The sequence below is a fragment of the Tamandua tetradactyla genome, chromosome 5 (assembly GCF_023851605.1).
Source record: "Tamandua tetradactyla isolate mTamTet1 chromosome 5, mTamTet1.pri, whole genome shotgun sequence".
Taxonomy (NCBI): domain Eukaryota; kingdom Metazoa; phylum Chordata; class Mammalia; order Pilosa; family Myrmecophagidae; genus Tamandua; species Tamandua tetradactyla.
The window spans coordinates 190825526-190845117 of NC_135331.1; the positions used below are offsets into that span (position 1 = coordinate 190825526).

Here is a 19592-nt window from a genome sequence, read left to right on the forward strand (position 1 = left end):
GCTGGGCTGGCCCTGAAGATGCCACCCCACCTCCACCCTGTGGCACATGGTGGGCAGCCGCCGGCCTGGTTTTGAGCTGCCTTGAGGCTGGTGGCCGAATGCAGTGTTCTTGGATCTGGAGGCCGTGCCTGGCTCTCCCCCATGCCTGGCTCTCCCCCGGGCACTTAGCCGCACCTCTGGGGCATCTGCTTCTTATGATGCTCAGAAAGACACCCAGAACCCGCCTGGCCACCCACGTTCACAGGCAAGCGTGGCACTGGACATCTGGTCAGTTTGACTGGTCTTGGGAAGGCGTATGGATGGAGAGTTGTTGTTTTTCTTTTATGCCTCCAACAGGCTTTAGAACTCTGAAGGGATAGTTAGTCTGATGACCCTTCGGTGAGCCCATCAGCCATGTCTCTGACCATCTACAATTTCCCAGGCAGTATGCCATGCCCTCTCATGAATAAAAAGAGAAAACACACCGTCCCCGCCTCCAGGGCAGAGATGGATAGATGTGGAGGTCACCTACCGAAGCAGTTACCTATGAAGGCCCCAAATGCTGGTAATGCTGACATTTGGGAAATCCAAGGGCTGAGCACATGTGCTGGAATAACCACGGACAGCTTCCCAGAGAAGGCAGGTCGGACCTGAATCTGGAGGCTGAATTGATTTTGGCTAAGTAGAGAGGAGCTAAGAAGCAATGATGAAGACAAAAACTTTTTCAGAGAATGTTCAAAGAAAGGTAGTCCCCGAGCAGGCAATAGGGATACACTGGCCAGATTAATAAGGTGGACGAGACTAGCGGGGGAAAGTTTTCATCATACATTGAACAGTAGGCATTGTGTATTCGCTGTGTGTTAGGCATAGTTCTAGAAGCTGGATGTAAAGTGATGGCCAGAACAGGCCAAGTGTCCACCCTCCTCGAGCTTGTCATCTAGCCACGAAGGAGGCTGGTCAATGCGTAACTCCACAAATATCAGTGATTAAAGTGCATGGGGCAGAGGAGCGGATGTTCTGCGGGAGGTGGTGTGGGAGCCGAGAGGTGTGCCCTGGGTGCCGCCTCATTGAAGAGGATGCATCAGCTGAAAGCTCGTCATGCAAAGAACTGAGAGGCTCACCTCAGGGAAGGACAACAGCTGCGAGGAGGCCCCAGGACGGGAAGAGTTGGCATGATAAATATACTAAAGGGAAGAAGGATGCGGAGAGGCTGATGGCGTGGGGCTTAGTGACACCTCTTCCAGCGTGTTTCGTATGGGATTCTTGACATCTTCATGTTGGAATGCTCATGCAGTCAGCCTGAGAGTGAAACGTCTGTTAATGGTGACTCCTACAGATACCCATAAATTCCTGTTGAAAGAGTAGAATAGGAGTAGAAGAAGTCAAGGCATTGAATACTGTCTCGATCATTCACAACTTATGAGAGACAGTGTGTCACTATACAATTATTTTCAGTAATTTTGAGGTTTTGGACATATACAAGAATTTGGGGGCTATTATCAAGAATCAGTAAAGCCTGATAATGTAAATATTTATGTAAATTTACATTTTGGTTCTATAGGTAAGATATTAGTAAAGCAGATAATAGATTTTTAACTTCCCATTATTATGATGGAAGTTTTCTCTATGGTGTTGATGATACATTAATTCCTAAGACGAGGTGCTGGAAGAAGGTCAGAGTATAGGTCAGTCCTTGTTTCGGCATTCACGTGACACCGTGTGGAGTCATCTGCCAGCATCCTGAGCAGTTGACCCTCGTGAGTGATTCAGAAGTAATGTTTAAAAAATTATATGTGCATGTATTTGAGAGGGGAGGGTAAAAAGTCATTTGATTCCCGGTGCCTGTTCATGCAAAAAAAAAAAAAAAAAGAAAAGAAAAAAGTCATTTGACTGTGTGAGCCTTGAGTGCAACTGCGTGTCCAGAACCAAATTTGAGGGCATTACTGTGCCATAATTGCAATACCCACCCCAAAAGCAAAGATTTTAGTTAGGTAGGGATTCCGTGCATAGTTTAATTACAAGAAGAATTTTTAAAAATCTAAAAGGAAAAAAATTCCATTATTTTTAAAAGAAGCAATCCAGAACGTTATAATGCATTAAAACCCTTCAAATCATTGTGTATACATTTCAGAACTTCCAGTGGGTTTTTATCTTTTCATCCTTTTATTTGCAATGCTAACACTTACAGGTTGATGAATTATATGTTGGTATTTGGACTTTGTATTCTGCCTTTTATGCAAAAACTTTCATAATTAAGCTTCTTGCTGTCCCTGGGAAATCACAAAATGCAGTAGTATCCCTGTGGCATCTCTTACCATGTTCTCTGCTGGCCAGACATTTAGTTCCATTTAAAATCCACTTACATGTAAAAATAATTTAGATTCTCTGGGCACGTGTAGAATGCAAGTACTCTGGCCAGGATTGTAGAGTTTAATATTCTGCCAACTTGGACCCAATTCAAGTTATATGGGGACGGTTTGTGATTCTCTGAGCCCTCGTCTGTAGTTAGATTAGCCATACCTTTTGAGTCAAAGAGAAGAACTTTAATTTATTAGCATATGCATACACATAGGCAAACGAAGTGAAAACTTTTCTCAAGGTGCTCTAAACCTTGTAGTATCTTTTTAAAGGAACTGTTAAAGCTCCACATGTTATTTTTATTTGGCTAAACATTATATGTTAACTATGAACACATTAAATAGATTCCATTGTGTCAAAATAGCATTGTCAATGTGAAAAAAGGTGAAAATGTCTGAGGATATTTGGGGGGGATAGGGACTGTTCTGGGGTTCTGTTTGATTTTGTTAATGATGGTGTGTGGTTCTATGATTAACAGTCATCTTTTTTGGTGATATCATATGGGAAGATTAGCATTTATTCTCTCAGTGTTTTCCTGCATCTCGCAAGTGTTACAAAGCAGGCATTTACCACTTAGTAGTTAGGCATTTCCCCTCTGTGTTTCTTTAATTAACATATTGATCTAAACTGAATGCACACAATCAAGCTTCTCAAGACCTCCTGCCTGTGTCTCCCCCAAGAGATCCTGGCTGCACTCCACTTTTTCAGTTAATAAAATAAGGGCAAAACTGCAACATGTGGAGGTTGAAGAATCCGTTAAAGACTTTTGGCAACCGTACCTTAAGGATATTTTTTAAATAATTGTACTTTATCTCTTCTTTTGTCCTATTGCATATAATGAGGGTTTTAAAAAGACCAAATACTGCTCTCTGATTTCCATTTAATGGAAGAAGTAATAAAGTTTAATTGTATACTTGAGCACAGGGTTTATTTCCAGTACATCTGATCAATAATTCTTCGATTGCAGTTGGCGCAAAGTAATATTTGAAAGAAAATGTAGCCAGTGGGACTTATCCAGCTGCAGCTCCATCATCCCTATTAATTACGCTTTTCCTGAATTTGGATCATCAGGCTACCAAAGTGACAGCAGATGGTGAGCAGACTGGCCAGGATGCAGAGAGGACCAACAAGAGAGCAGCGTCTTTAGGAGAATTCATTACGGACCTTGTCCGGGATGCAGAAGGTATTCCAAATAGAACAATTTAATAATTATTTCTCCCAACAGAATAGCAAAAAGAATTGCACAGGCCTGGAATTTCTCTAGTGAGAGATGATGTCTTTACATTCAAGGCTTAAATTTTTTAAAGTTTTCTGGTAAAGAAACTCAAGGGCATTATCTGCTGAAAATATGCAACCTGAATTGAAGTTAGCGAAAACAGTCACTGAATTGGTAATTCCTAAAGGAATGCTCTGATCCTTGGGGAATAACTATTATGATTAAATAACTAATGGGCAATTTGTGCTTTGCTATTGTTTGTATTCAAAACAATTTTAAAGATCTTAATTTTTTTAAGCGAATTCTATCATTCTAATTTGATATATTAAAGCAGCAGTTTCATTTCTCAAAATGGCTTTTAAAATACTTAGTGCTCGTTTTTAATGAGCATCTGTTGCTTGGAATTTGGATGTGCTACCTTACCAGAACGGGCCCTGCTTCTAGTCCATAGTTCTCGAGGAGTTAGTTTCTGGCGTGTACTTGTCGGACTGAGAACCAAAGTCAAAGCCATTTTTGGCAACAGCCCAAGTTAAGAAACTCATAGAAAGCAGATAATGTAAAAGAAAAAGAAAAATCTAGCTCTTAATTATCTTCTACTATTAGTACGAAAAACATAATACATAATCAACATGCATGCATGTTTAGAAGGGAGGAAAAAGCATTATTCATATTCTATTATTGTACAATATCATGAGGCTTAGATACTTTGCTTTATAATGTAGCCAAATAACTCAGACCAGGAGGTCACCTTCAAGGGAAGGCTTATCCGATAAGTCTTAGGGATCACTGGCCAAAAAGAAACAGAAGCTCCCCAAGATTTTCCTCTGCAAGAAACAACAGAACTCTAATTTGAGACATAGTCTGAGACGTGACCTGTCAGGACCTGGAACAGAAGTCATTCCTATCAGCAAAAGATTCAATTAATTCGTCTTGCCCTCTTCTTTGCTAAATGAGGTGGTTGTGTTTTCCCTGATCCCCTTTCCTATTACTATCACATGACAGTGTAAAACATAATAATAATAATAATCTCACGCAGTTGAAGCAGTTTAGCTGAACTTGAATCTCCGAAGTCAGTACTCTGAGAACTTCTCTTTTCCAGCCAACTCAGATCTCCAACACTCAGCCCGCAGCAGTCTACCCGGGGGACTTACTTGGTCATTGTTTCAATCAAATATTGATACATGAGATTAAATGCTGATACGTGTTTAATAGACCCCGGTATCAGCACTGCTTTCTTCTCTCCACCAAGACCTCTACCTCCTGGCCTCCCCCTTGCCCTCTGTGTCTACTTTATCCCTTGTTAGTATGGACTTTTTTTCTGAGTCTGTAGGATCACTGTGTCAGGTTGCTCAGTGTGTGCACTGCACAAAGGCAGCAGCGTGGGAGCTGAGTGAAGATGGTCACGAACCCAGGCTTGGCTCACCAATCCAATCCCTGGCTTATCCGCCCAGAGAAGGGGGACCTGTCACAGATGTCTTCCATTCCCTGAATCGTGCCTTGGTCCGAGGGTCAGTTTGTACCTGCCCAGATGGGGGCGTTTCTCTGATTCCCGCAGACTGCCACATGGGAGAGCTGTGATCCTGCACCCAAGAAAATGGGGTGCCATTTCTGCAGCGGGCACGGTGGAAAATGCCCACAACCTTCTATTTAAAACTTAATCTAATGTTAAAATCTAATGAATGTTCAAATGGGAATATGCCGGCGCTAAAGAAAATCCCCACTACAAGGTTTGGCAGGGTAAGGCCTAAAAAATGAAAGAAAGACAAAGAAGAAAAAACTCAGCAAGACTTTGAGTAGGTTATACAACATATCTACTTTTTTTTTTTCTCAAAACTACAATAATAGAGGATAATCATGAGTGCTTTCAGGCTTTATTAGGGGAAATAAATGACTGTTGGAAAAGTACATGCTTTAGCCTGGCATTTGTCTATCTCAGTTTCTTTTTTAGATAGATGTAATACCTTACTCATCCTCTCTCTCATTAGTTCACATAGCCTCTTTATGGATAATCACCCTCTATTAATCGAAGGTATCCTTATCTCACTACCATTTTATAGCATTTACTGTGCTATGAGTCCTGATTAGACTAGGAATAAGCTATATTTTATTCCATGCACTGTTAGAATTAGTAAATGACCACATATAAAGCCATTAATGAATGTTCCTGATTTACTATAGGGCTTCGTAAGTGCTAGACGCTCTTCTTTCCTGTGTCCCATGTTAAAGTAGTGCTTCCAGTCCTGATAAATTATACCACCCAGAAAGTGTTTTTTTTCAGGTTCAGTATGATAACTTTTTTCCTTTTGAGGAATGAATTTTTTATTTGATAGATACTGTACTCCTAAGCACCCCTTCCTGCCCCCCCACCCTGCCCCCAGCACTGGCTCCTGAGAGGCTGAGAGCTAAGTTTAGGACCCACTGCGCTGAGTATTAAGGCATGCGTCTCGGGATTTGGATTTTTTTAGCTTTTATCCCTATTTCCTTTTCAATTAATTTTGCCTTGTTTTAAAGTTACTTTTAAACTACCTTAAATCTCCATTGACATAAGGTAGAAATAAAGTCAAAAGGTACATTTTATAATTTTTTTTGATACTATGGAAAAGAAAACATACTGAACTGGCAACGTAGATCTTTGAATAAGAGACTGAATAATACATTAGCCTTTGAAAAATACTGAGAGATGTTCCGAATCCTGTTTATGCCAGCAGTGAAGAATCAGGCCTCTTCTACTAAAATGATGCTTTCTTTCATAAAACACCTTAATTTTGCCAAAGCAGTTTTGTGTATGCTAATGTTTCATTTCTCCTAGTTGCTTATATATCACTTCAGTTTAAAAGAAATGATGCACACATTACAGAAGGCCCAGCCACCTTTGCCAGTTCCCTTTCTCTTTCTGCCATCAATCTTTTTCCAACAAATTCTTCTCTGCAGAAGTTACGTTTTGAGAGCTTTGAGAATGAAGCATAAAAAAGAGTGACTGTGCATCCCATGTTCCTTCCTTCTTCGATGCAGTACAGGCCCAGGAACTAAACTAGACTGAATTTCCAAAGTATCAAAGCTCATTTATATATTAATTCAGTATCTGAAAAACTTACAACCTCAGCAAGTTGGGAAGTGCTAAAAAAATAATGCGAGTGATGTCAGTGGTTCTATGCTGCAATTGGTTAAAAACAACTGTCCGGGCAGGCATGGGTCATCCTGAAGGGTGGGGCCAGGTGGGCAAGCATAGCAAGCTGACTACTGCCTTTCCCACAATCTAAAGAGCAGAACATAAGGCAGATGGCGATCACACGTAATCACTGGTGTCCTGGGCTGGTTTGCACACAGGCCACAGGGCCAGGGAGCTTTCAGATGGCTCAGTCCAGGGTCACGGAGGTTCCGTAACACGCATGGCACAGTCCCGGCAGCGTCTGGCCGACTGCAGTGGTGGGGTCCGGGGAAGGGCGTTGGGCATACGCCAAGGTATGTCTTGCTAGTAGGCACTGGGCCAAGAAGGACAACCCCCTCACCCACTTCTAGGGCGACATCACCTGAGCATTAGTTTTTAATACGGATCTAGGACTGGCTGTGTTCCCTCTAAAATGATGGATCCAAACTGTCCTACAAACAAAGTTAGGGCTCCATCAGGGATGAGAAGTCAACTGCAGCAAGTTTCTAACCAAAGACATTTATAATGAAAAGGGGAGTTTAGAAGGGTACATTAGATATTGCAAATCATTTCCTCCTACTATGCCTGTGGTTCCCAGACCAGCACGCATCGTGCTTGTTAAAACAGAGACTGAAGTGCCCCAGGCGCAGAGTTTCGGGCTCAGTAGGTCTGTGGTGGGGCCTGAGAATCTGCGTTTCTAACAGGCTCCCTGGTGATGCCAGGGCTGCTGGCTGGGGCCAGGCTGGAGGACCATAGCCTAAGCCCACCCACCCTGGCCATGCACCTATTTCAGAAAGGCTGGCCATGCTCCCCTTGGAACAGCTGGGGCCAAAGCAAATCAGAACAGTTTCCCCAAGAATGGAAAAGTACTTTCAGGTTCTTTATGTCCTAAAGAAGCCTTAGGGTAGCCTCGAAGAGTAGAGGGTGCCTCTTGGCCGACCCTGGCAGTCATAATCGTTCACAGACAAAAGGGTTTGAGAAAGGATCACCCTTGAGCTTCCCAGATTAATGTTCCATGGAATACGCTTCAGAAAACTCATCTAAAAGCCACGGTGCAACTGAGTAAATGTTTCAATTCAAATATTTTTCAGATTTTTATGTGACATAGAATTCTTTCTTCAAATGAAATCTTGCCCAAAACACCAACCTATAAAATAGATTCTTGGCAGAATAGATATCGTTTGTAGAATACCTGAAGCATCTGGAGACCCCTAAGATTCCAAAGAGCACAGTTTGAATCCCCATTTAATGCATAATAAGCACAGACTCTTAGTGGATGTTATTGCTGGAAGGTATCTTCGGAGCAATTTATAACCCCTGTCCTTAGTCTAGTGCTTCTTTTTGACTCCCTTAAAAAAAAAAGTACACAAGGAAAACCCTGTGGAAGGACAGGCACGTTTTCATTGTCAGGCCCATCACTGATAGTATTTCTGACCTCAGTATTTTAAAATTGACTATCAATTTTGTGTGACCGCATTTGATTAACAATGCAAACCTTCTGTTTTCAGCTTCCGAGTGTCATACTGCACATCTTAATTTTTCTACCTCTTGCCTGAAGAGGGGTTGGCCCTCATATATTTCTTCCTGAGAGTTAGAAACACCACGCTTTAATTACTGTGCCCCCGAATGAAATATAATACAAGAGCTGGAGAAATGTGTCACGTTTCCTGTTTATTACTGCATCTCTCTCTAACCACCTCTCTCCTTCCCAGCAGGAGCATCCTTGGCAAACTCCATTTCAATTGGAGACAGTAATGAAGAGCAGACACTGAATGCCGCTTTTGCATGTGGCATTTTTATTTGCTAATTTGCAAAATTTGTTTTATCCCCTACAGCTGTAAATGAAAAAGCTGTAAAACTGAATGAAACTCTAGGAGTTCAAGACAAGGCCTTTGAGAGAAATTTGCAAGGACTTCAGAAAGAGGTTGATCAGATGATGAGAGAACTCAGGAGAAAAAATCTAGACACACAAAAAGAAGTTGCTGAAGATGAGTTGGTGTAAGTAGATCCTTTATTATCTTTTCATTTGATAAACTGAACTTCCCAAGTTGGGACTTACAGTTTTCTAAAATTTCCATGACTTATGAGCAGAAGATGCTTCGTTTTTCTGATCTGGAGATTTTTACTATTGATTGATTCATTCATTCATTCATTCATTCATTTACACTTCACTTTGCTGTAAAAAAGGATCAAACACATGTTCTTCCCTCTATATAACTAATCAAATAATTGATGTTTTCTGGTGTTGTCCCTTCTTATAATTAGGCTAGTGGGCTTGATTTATTAGTTGCCTGCATTAGGGTTTTTAAGTTATCAATAATTTTTGTTTTAATAACAATCTATTTGTGTGACTATAGTTATGAAATCACCAGGATATCCTATATGTTGTCTCACCTTAAGAAATGCTGAAAAGAAAAGTTATCAAATTAGAAACCTTTATACTTTGTAATAACTATTGAGATTTGGGGAAAGGGATGGTAACTTTGCTAACACAAATAAACCGTGTGCACACTGAATAAAATAGATGCTTTCATAAATTCACACTCAGTTGATTTTAAGGTGCTTGAGTTATTAATGCTTAAATAATATATGAGAAACCAGCAGCATCAGAACTTCTACGAACTCATTAGAAATGCAAATTTTCGGGCCCCACCCCAGACCTACTGAGACAGAAACTTTGGGGATGGGACCCACAATCTGTGTTTAACAAGCTCTTCCAGGTTTATGGTGCTTGCAGCCTTTCATAAAGGCTCAGGTATTATTTCCGTTTTAGGAATATTATTACGTTAAACCCAGGAAACTGCAAAATCATTCCAGTGAAGAAAACAAAAGTAGCTCAAAACAACGATATTATACTGGCATGAATATAACATAGAGTCCTGTTCACAGACGATTTCTAACCAGGCATGTCAGTACTCAGACCTTACGTACAAAGTAATAGAAAAATAGCTCGTTATAGTAAATGAGGTGGCATTTTTTTGGTGGGTGGAGTGCCTCTTAAAACTCATTTCATCAGTCTGATTATGAGGATGGTTTGAGATCCTTTCCTATTGAAAACATTCTACTACTAATAATTTTTTTTAAGTTTTTTTGCTTTCATTTTAGTTATAAATGGCCTGCCACGTTTCAGGTACCAGTTTCAGATTTGGTTTAGTGCGTAGCAGATCTGCTCTAAGTGCATTTGCTCCCCCTGTAATGTTTGCACCCCCGTAACGCACTCGTGCCCTGCGCTCTGCCTCACGGTGTGTCCTGTCGGGTGCTGCAGCGCGGCCGAGGCTCTCCTGAAGAAAGTCCGGAGGCTGTTTGGGCAGCTCCGGGAGGAGAACGAGAAGAAGGAAGCGGCTCTCAGGGAGAGACTGGATGACTACCACGACAGAAAAAATGACGCGTGGGCCCTGTTGAGAGAGGCCGCGGATAAGATCAGAGAAGTTAATCGCTTGTCGGTGGCTAACCAGGAAACCATGGCTGCTTTGGAGGTGAGTCTTAGGGGTGTGCTCTCCTGAGTCTGGGGGGACAATGCCTGGGGCCAGTCCAGCTGAGTCACACTCACCAAGGTCAGGAATGTCAACTTGGATAGGAACCGGGGCTCTTCTATGTTTTCTCCTCAATGTCCACTACCCAAACAGTCAAATAAAATGTAAACAAACTATGAACAATTTTTAAGGACGGTGGAAGGTGCTCCTTATCTGGAGTCGAGGTGCCTGGGTTTTAGCACCAGCTGTGCCTCTCACTAGGGGTATGAGCTTCGGCGAGTCGCTTCTCCTTTACCTCAGTTCCCCAACTAAGCAGTGGGTGCCTTATCCTAGAGTCCCTGCGGTATCTTCAAGTACTGCTGTCACATCACCTTACAGTCCACCCAGCCCTGTCCTCTGGCCGAGGTTCAGACATGGAGCTGCCAAAACTCACAGAAGTCCCCCGTGCTCTCAAATGGAATCTGGGCACATGAGAAAAAGCTCATGGAGAGGTCAGAGCTCGGGGGTAAATGGATTCCCCTTTCCTTGGGCTGTGCTCTATACCAATGGCATTTTAAAAGGACTAACATGAGGGCAGGCAGTGGTGGCTCAGTGGCAGAGTTCTCACCTACCATGCCAGAGACCTGGGTTTAATTCCCGGTGCCTGCCCATGCAAAAAGAAAAAAAAGAGGACTAGCATGAAAAGATCAAGTCTGGATTATTTTTCTCAGCTCTCCCTCAGAGACAAGAGGTACTTCTCAGGAAATTATGGGCACCCTCTGCCTTTTCCCCAGTGCTATAGCTAAAACTTATTTCTCCATCTCTTTCTCTCTTTTTTCAGTTTGTTCTTAAATACTTAACATGTCAGATTGATAACTTTTTCCATGAGTAGAGTCAGCACATATGATGACACAAACTTGAATTTTGTGTTTGGAAAACAACAACAGCATTAACTTTCTCCCCAGAAACAAAGCTACTTTTGCCATTTTCAAAGTATCTTATCCTGACAGATCTGAGAGCAGAGGGACTGATATACTTTCTAATGTATGATCGCCTCTTCAACTAAAATGAAACACTCAGCGGCATATGTTATGCTCTCAGAAAATGTTTGTTGAATGACAGCTGAATAAAAATCCGGATTTTTTTAGTCATTCTTTTCTTTCCATTATCCTTTGGATTAAGAGGTTAGAGGATGAATTCGATTTTAGAAGCATTTTCTTTTTCTGAGTCCCTCTCCTGAGATTTAACCTTGTTATGCTGGTGAAAGATGGAGAGGCTTCCCTTTTATCTTAACTGGTGTGTCTAATCTTAGTCTGGAGTGTGCAGCGTGCTGGCGGTGAGACAGCAGAAATACTGTCCTGGAAGGCGGGGCAGGAGGCAGGGGGCAGGGGGAGTAGGCAGGAGGCTGGGGCAGGAGGCAGGGGGCAGGGGGAGTAGGCAGGAGGCTGGGGCAGGAGGCAGGGGGCAGGGGGAGTAGGCAGGAGGCTGGGGCAGGAGGCAGGGGCAGGTATCAGGGGCAGGAGGCAGGGAACAGGGGGAGTAGGCAGGGGCAAGAGGCTGGGGCAGGAGGCAGGAGGCAGGGGCAGGAGGCAGGGGCAGGTATCAGGGGCAGGAGGCTGAGGCAGGAGGCAGGGGCAGGAGGCAGGGGCAGGTATCAGGGGCAGGAGGCTGAGGCAGGAGGCAGGGGCAGGAGGCAGGGGCAGGTATCAGGGGCAGGAGGCTGAGGCAGGAGGCAGGGGCAGGAGGCAGGGGACAGGGGGAGTAGGCAGGAGGCAGGAGGCAGGGGACAGGGGCAGGAGGCAGGGGCAGGAGGCTGAGGCAGGAGGCTGAGGCAGGAGGAGGGAGGCAGGAGGCTGGGGAAGGCCACACAGCCCGGGTGCCTTCCGCAGTTTAAGACATTAAACTGTTTAAGACATTAACATGAGGAACAGTGAGAGATGAGACAGGCCCGTGCAGAGAGCTACCGAGAGTCCGGGACGTCCTTCCCGACGGGCTCGGGTGGCGCACGTGCGGGGACCGGCTTCCCTCCCGCACCGGGCGTGGCAGGCGCCGTCGTGTTCCACGCTGCTTCGTGCGCAGCCCGCTGCGAGGAGGTGGGTGCGAAGGGCGCTCTGAGGGGCGAGAGGGCATGAGGGGCGGGTCGATGGGCAGAAGGAGACCAGGCGAGCAACTCACTTCAGCCAGGGGACGCGGACACAGTGGTCTGCCCCAAAGTCTGCCGCTGTCATCGTGCAAGGGGCGAGTCTGTGACCACAAAAAGTGAAAGGTAACTTGCTAGATAAGGGATAAAAAGATTGCTTTAGCGGGTTCATCAAGAATATGCGCCACCACCCCCCGCCCCCCCCCCACTCATAAAACAAATTAAAAACTTGGTGTTCAATGTGCAGCCCTCTGGGATGAATTAAGATCCCATTAATTCGAAGTTAAATGTAGAATTATATTCAACCTTGGTTTCCAAACAGAATCACGACGATTGCATGCACTCATCATACTTTCGGAGCGTAATTCTTACTGCATGTAGCCGGGCCTTCTTTTTTGTGTCTCAAGTGCTGTGAGCTTCCTACCTTTGGTATTTTATATCCTACATCATTCCCTATCCATCCTCTGCATTTACTTTTATCGCCTTCATCATTACTTAAACATACAGTAGACATTAATTTGCTTATTCATTTTCTCCCTCCTCCAGACAAACCCCTAAGCAACACATCTTCTTCCTGACATCCCCAGAGCCTAGAGCAGAGTCTAGCACAGACGCTGAACTGAGATTTTATTTCAGTGAATAAATAAAATGCCATAAAGCAAAAACAAATAAATGATAGTTCTATACTTTTAACAAGATTTGGACGCTCCAAATCTCTGTAACTCGTCATTCCTCCATTCACAGCCAGATTCCATCCCTGTCTAAGCTGAAAATTAAGCCACCTCTGAAAGCTCCTTCATCTCTAGAGCATCATTTCTGCTTTAATATGATAAAGAACGTATTTTAATCTTTGGATGACAATTGGCTCTCTAAAGTGACTCATTTAGACCTTCAATAAAAATTCTAATCCTCTGTTTTATTGAAACCAAATGCCTGTAGCTCTTTTCTTAACACACGTGGAAATATTCTCTTCCATTTGTGCAGCTGCTTAAGTTACCTTGAGTCATTAATACAAACCAGCCAAAGTGCAAAAAAGATTCTTGAATTTCTGTACAGAAGCAAAGAGCTAAAATTGGCAGCTATGTGAAAGTGCCAGGTCCTTGGGAGAGGAGGTGTATGGTGTCAGGAACGGCGGCACTGCCCCTCCAGTGGTTGTCCGTGACGAGGAATTGACATGTCGAGACCAGTTCCCCTGAGCTAACCAGTGTCAGGAATAACTGAAGGCGCCAAGCGTCACCAGCACAAGCCCCAGGAATGGACTCTATTTTCATTGATTCGTTCAAAAATGTTTATTGAGGAAGCACATCTAGGTCGAGGAGCCACCGTGTTAAATGAGGTTTTTAATGGAATTTATTTATATTCAGAGTGATAATCACTAGAAAGATAAATAAGCATATAATGTGGCCATGGAGTCTGGAGACACTGGCTTTTGTACGTAGTAAGTGGTTTATTGCCGATGCATCCGGCATTTAGCCTCCACCAGCCCGGCAGGCTGCGCTGTTGCGGGTCCCTGTGCAGCTTTGCCGAGTGGCCGAGAGATAGGCGTCTCGGCTGTTCATTTAAAAACATGGGCTTTCATTTAGCATATCCCAGGAGAAGTCATTGCGACAGTTCCATCTATAAAAGATAAAATATTACCATGTTTCTATGTCTATGGCCACACTTTAGATTATAATTCAGATCGACGAGTGCTAAGAAGAATAAAATAATGTCATTATAATAGTTAGTGGTTGCTTAGCATTTCTGTGTGCCAGGAAGTGTTCTAAGTCAGTTCTCAAATTTTAATGTCTGCCCTAGTCACCGGTGGTCTTCTAGAATACAGATTCTGATCAGTCGTCCCAGAGAAGGGGATGAGGTTGTACATTTCTAACAAGCTCCGGGGCAGAGGTGATGCGCCCGCTGCTGGTCGATTTGCAGGGTGAGGGACGGCGCCTTCCCCGAGAGGCTGAGCCAGGGGGCCAGAGCTTGTGTGTGGGCAGGGTGGGTCCCCGACCCAGGCGGTGTGTCAGAAGGATGGGGACGAGGGGGGATGAGGATGGGTGCTGTTTGTGCAGGTGGTCGGAGAAGTGATGAGGGGTGGAGAATGGAGGAGCCAGCCAGGCAGGGACCCGGGGACAGCACGCAGTGGGGGAACCACAAGGGCCAAGGCTCAGAGGTGGGAACTGGCACGGGTGCAGCTAGCCACGTGCTGAAGTGGTTGGTGAGAGATGGGGAAAGAAGTCTGATGTTAGCTGTGCCCAGGGAAGATGAGCAGTGGGCTTTCTAAAGCACGACAGGCATTCTTTCATCACCCACAGCCCAGGATCTGCCAATAGGGAGACCTGGGTTCAAATCTTTACCCCGTTCTTCAGTACACATGTGACCTTGGGCAAATCACTTAATTTGTTCAGTTCCCCATCCGTTTAAATGGTGATAAATACAGGGCTATAAAATTGGTATAGAATTAAATGAGAAAAGCTTATCAACTGCCTGGTATAGATTGAGCTCCAAATCAGTATAAGGTAGCATTATTGTTTATATAAATATGTAAATTATACAGGCTTAAAAATTTTATCAGATGAAGTTAAATCCACAAGTAAAAAGAATGTGGAAGAATACACCTGAGTCAGAAGCATAAAGAGAAGAATAGTCAAAGGTACACTCCAGATGGAAATAGCAGTTTTGCCCTCTTTGATTTTACTTTCTTGGCCAACATGTAGTTTGGAGACAAGCTATACATTAAAAAAAAAGTCTGTTCTTGTCTCGCCGAACCATCCATTAGATGGTCTTCCCATGATAGTTTCTTTTATCCTAAAAAAAAACCCTAAATTTCCTAAAAATCTCCTATCTGTAAATTTTACAGAATTCCCGCAAAATCAATCTGCTTATATTTGCTCTTATAGTGCTAATTTGGAAATAGATTGTGGAATCTGATATGCAGCCCCAATGTAATTCAGTGTATTCAGTATAGTCAGTACTTACATTTTCATTTAAAAATGGAAGTCTGTATTGCTGTTAAAGAAGAAATTAGTTCTGAATCCTCATATGCTGTCCCTCACCTGCACTGACTTGAATGCCTTTCTCGGAGTGGGAGGAAGAGATGCCCTGTGCTGGCACCTAACTGGGCGACTCCTGTATCTGGTTTGTATCTCTCCCGTGTGCCACACTGTCAACACGACATGACTTGTTTGTTCAGATCACTCGGGAAAGTTTGGGTTCCACCCAGATGACATTTTGCTGTTTTGTTTGTCCTGTACTACAGAGAAAGAAGGAGGTGGTTGAAAGTGGCAAATGGCAAACTGAGAACACCTTAAAAGAGGGCAATGCCATACTCGATGAAGCCAAACGTCTTGCAGATGAAATCAGCTCAGGTCTAGACGTGAGTATCTGATAAACCCGAAGTGAAATGAGAGGCGGTGATGAGATGTAGGCGTTCATAGATGGGAACCGATGCTGCAGCCCAGCAGGAGCAAACGTTGAATTCCTCAGATGTTTTTACTCGGGGTAGAATTGTTTTCCCATCATTCCCTGGGGACCCTGACGGCCTTTTGGTGTGGAAACTTCATATTGTTCTCTCTGTAGACACGGGTGACTCTGTAAGGCACTCGCACGCTCAGGCAAACTTTGTTTTCTCTTTTCCCCGGAGATGAAGGGCATCTCTTATTCTCGGGACAGCATGTACAGTCTGCATCAGTGTTTACCTAACATCAGTGTAAAGAGAAATGTAAATCTACAAACAGACTTGTTAACCTACTGTCTAATGTCCTACACACAGTGATATATGGTAATGCAAATGGACTATCATTTATGCATTTGTACCTATAAAGTGGCATTTTCAGAGATAATTCGGTTTCTTTTTGGTGTAAATTGATTTCATAAATTGTATTTCCTAATCTTTTTCATTAAATAAGTGCTTTTATTCTCTACTCTCTATGTGCTATGTTAGTAAATTTTAAATTTCATTAAAAAGGGAGCCCGCATATGTGTGTCATAGATTGGTCAATGCGTGGTGCCTCAGTCAGTTGCTGAAAGTATCTTCTCTTCTTTGCCTATCAGTATGTGGAAGACATTGAAACAAAATTGCCGCCGATGTCTAAGGAGCTTAAAAATGAGATCGATGACCTCTCCCAGGCGGTGAAGGACAGGAAGGTTGCTGAGAAGGTGTCCCAGGCTGAGCGGCACGCAGCGCAGTTGAGTGACTCATCTGCCGTCCTCGATGGGTATGTCACTGGTTGTTGACAACGCCTCTGTCTGACACTTGTTCTCAAGTTTTGACTAACAGAAAGGTAGGGAATTTCCTTCAATCCTTGATTTCTGTAATTATGAACGTAACGCGCTCCAGGGCCTTTCCGTGGAGGACCCTAACTGTGAAGGTTTGGGCAGAGCTCTCTCCAGAACAGCATCAAAAGCTTATTAAAAGTGGGTGCAAAAAAAAAAAAGTGGATGCAAATATGGCTTGGTAAGGAGGGAGCAGAGCCCTGGGCTGCACCTACAAAAAATATCTCCACTTTATTAGAAAGCCCAGCAGTTGCCTTTATTAGCATTTTAAATAACAGTATGTAAACACACATACATCTCTCTTTAAATTTCAGCTTTTTATTTCTGTGGAATCAATATCATTTATTTTTAAAAGTATGGCTTTGGAAAATGTGGCCCTATACATTGCCTTCAAACCAGTGGGCTTTGATCTTTTTTTTTCTGTTCCAAACTTGGAAAGATCCTCCATGCCCCCTTTATAATAACAGCTCACCTTAACCTGGATTCTTAAATGAATGGATCAGTGGAGGGAGGGGCAAGTGGCAAGAGCATGGTTTGTAAACATCTGTCTAGGTAATTATGGAATGCATCCCCTCCATTACTATATAGAGTGCTTGGGGGATTGTGTCAATAAATATAGATGCTGTTAATCCCAAGAATAATTCTCCCCAATTAATCTGCATTTAACATCTGTCAAGTGCAAGGCCCTATTCCAATGCTTAATACTCGATGAAAATATTAACACTTGGAGCACTTGGAAATTATACAAATGACCCATTTTACACAGCAAATTGTTACCGTCTAGGATGAAGGGTGGTAGGTGAAGCAGTAAGGTGTAGGGTCAGCCAACCCAGGCTGAGATCCAGTCGGCAGTTTATTGGCTGTGCAACTTGAGACAAGCCATTTAACCTTCCCGAGATTCATTTATCCTCATCTCGAAAGTATGTCTGCCCCAGAGAGACATGATGAAAATCCAGTTTAGGAATGTGAAACAAATGCTCTGAAACCTGTCGTGCGCCCACAAATAACGCAAGGTTGTCTCACTTCACACGCTTGCATGATGCGGGTGGTCTCAGAAGCTTTGGGAGGATGCTGTGGGTATTCTAAGATAGGATGGAAATCTTTCACAGCTCAATTACTTAGGAACACGAGTTGGAGCTGCCAATTACAACACAACTCAATCAATCGATACCACCTCACGTGATTTGGAACTGCTGGAACGAGGTTGGCAGGTGTTGTCTCGAAACCATACTTGTTTTAAGTAGGATGTTTCATCATTTCAGTACCACCTGCTCTGATGTTCTTTTTTTGGGGGGGTCATCCCAACAGGATCCTTGACGAAGCTAAAAACATCTCTTTCAATGCCACTGCAGCCTTTCATGCGTACAGCAATATTAAGGACTTTATTGATGAAGCTGAGAAAATTGCCAAAGAAGCCAAAGATCTTGCACATGAAGCTACAGAACTGGTAAGAATATGTAGCATTATGTCTTGACAATGGAGTTCAACCTGTTTAAGTACCAAAATGAAATTTCTTAAATGTGAGTGAACTCTGGAAAATCCCAGTAGATAAAAACATTTGTTTCAAATTATTCTCAAAGCCCTTTTTCAAACCTTATATAAACTAAACTCTCAGTATGCCACGATCATAGTAGAACTCTTGCCTCAGTTGTACCACTCGCAGCTCTCAAGATCTTGAAGTTTTCCCGGAGGCCATGCAGATCTGTACCACCAACTCACACTGATGTCACACAGGGACAGATCGTCATCCTTCACGTGGAGAGCAGCATTTTGTAAATAAGTTGTGTGATAAATCTTGGGAATGCTATTTTAGGTCAAAAAACATTTCATAGGAAGTAGATTGTGAGTTAAAATGTTCAGAACCACCATTTATTCCTTTGTCTCATACAGATTGCCCAAATACATCAGATTTTCTGAAATTTATTTAAGAAAACAACAACCCTGATTGGACATTTGACTCTTTAAATGAAATATGTACAAACAGTTGATGATTAAGTGAACATTTGACTCTCAGAAAGAAATATGCACAGCAAATTGGTGATAAAGATACAGATCAATATTTGTTTTTATATTTGGTGTAAATTATTTCTTGGATCTCAGTGATAGTAGAGTTTTTTACCGCAATCTCAGCAGTTTTGTTTTGTGGTCAGAATGAAAACATCATGTTCCATCAACAATTACTACTATGTTTGATTTCTCTGGAAAGAGTTCTACTAAGGCCATGTGTTCTGCATATCTCTTCTTTGAAATGGTAACACAATCATTTGTGAAACCTTCCTATGCTCAGTTGTTCTTTACAAAGAATGTATTTTTTCACATCCAAACTCTTTGTTCATCATTGTGGTGATTTAAGCTATATGTACCCCCAGAAAAACATATTCTTAAGTCTAATCCATTCCTGTGTCTTAGAACCCATTGTAAGAAGGACCTTTGGTTGAGGTTTACTCCAGTTCAGCTGTGACCACCTCAACCGGGATGGGTCTTATGTTACTGGAGTCCTTCATAAGCGAATGAAATTCAGATGGAGAGAAGAAAAAGCCACAGGAAGCAAGAAGCTACATCAGTAGAACCCGGAAGAGAAGAGAGAGACCAGGAGACCATGCCATGTGCCTTGCCAAGTATCCAGGAGCCAAGGATTGCCAGCAGGCAACTTCAGAGGGCCACAGTATTTGGGGATTTTTATCAAGTAACTATTATCAGCATGTAGCACAGTGCCTGGAAAATAATAGGCACTCAGAAGGAAGGGACATATTTCATTCATCAAAATTGACATTTTTCATGCCTATTTCCATTCTTTTATACCATAAAAGTCCAGCCATCATCATTGTTCTGTCTTTATTAATTTCCTTTAACATTTTATTAGAGAGCTATTTAATTTCACCCAAATTTACTACTATCACTTTACACTAACCAGACTATAATTTTTATGCTAACTTGAAATGTGAATTTTTCACCACCGATGTTTGTGCATTGTAGGCTAGACACAGAGTTATGGCGAGCGGTAATGCATTGCTACCCACCCTCATTATCATTGTTCCTTCT

The 19592-nt window shown here is 42.9% G+C and overlaps 1 protein-coding gene across 3 annotated transcripts in view; it reads left to right on the top strand.

The window, feature by feature from the left end:
• LAMA2 (laminin subunit alpha 2) overlaps positions 1 to 19592 on the top strand; it is a 546302-nt gene that overhangs the window by 425003 nt on the left and 101707 nt on the right. For all 3 annotated transcript variants that reach the window (XM_077162869.1, XM_077162870.1, XM_077162871.1), the window contains 6 exons: positions 3409 to 3520; positions 8537 to 8699; positions 9967 to 10177; positions 15535 to 15651; positions 16329 to 16492; positions 17859 to 17997. In XM_077162869.1, the coding sequence (XP_077018984.1) occupies positions 3409 to 3520; positions 8537 to 8699; positions 9967 to 10177; positions 15535 to 15651; positions 16329 to 16492; positions 17859 to 17997 (906 nt within the window). The remainder of the gene's footprint in view (positions 1 to 3408; positions 3521 to 8536; positions 8700 to 9966; positions 10178 to 15534; positions 15652 to 16328; positions 16493 to 17858; positions 17998 to 19592) is intronic.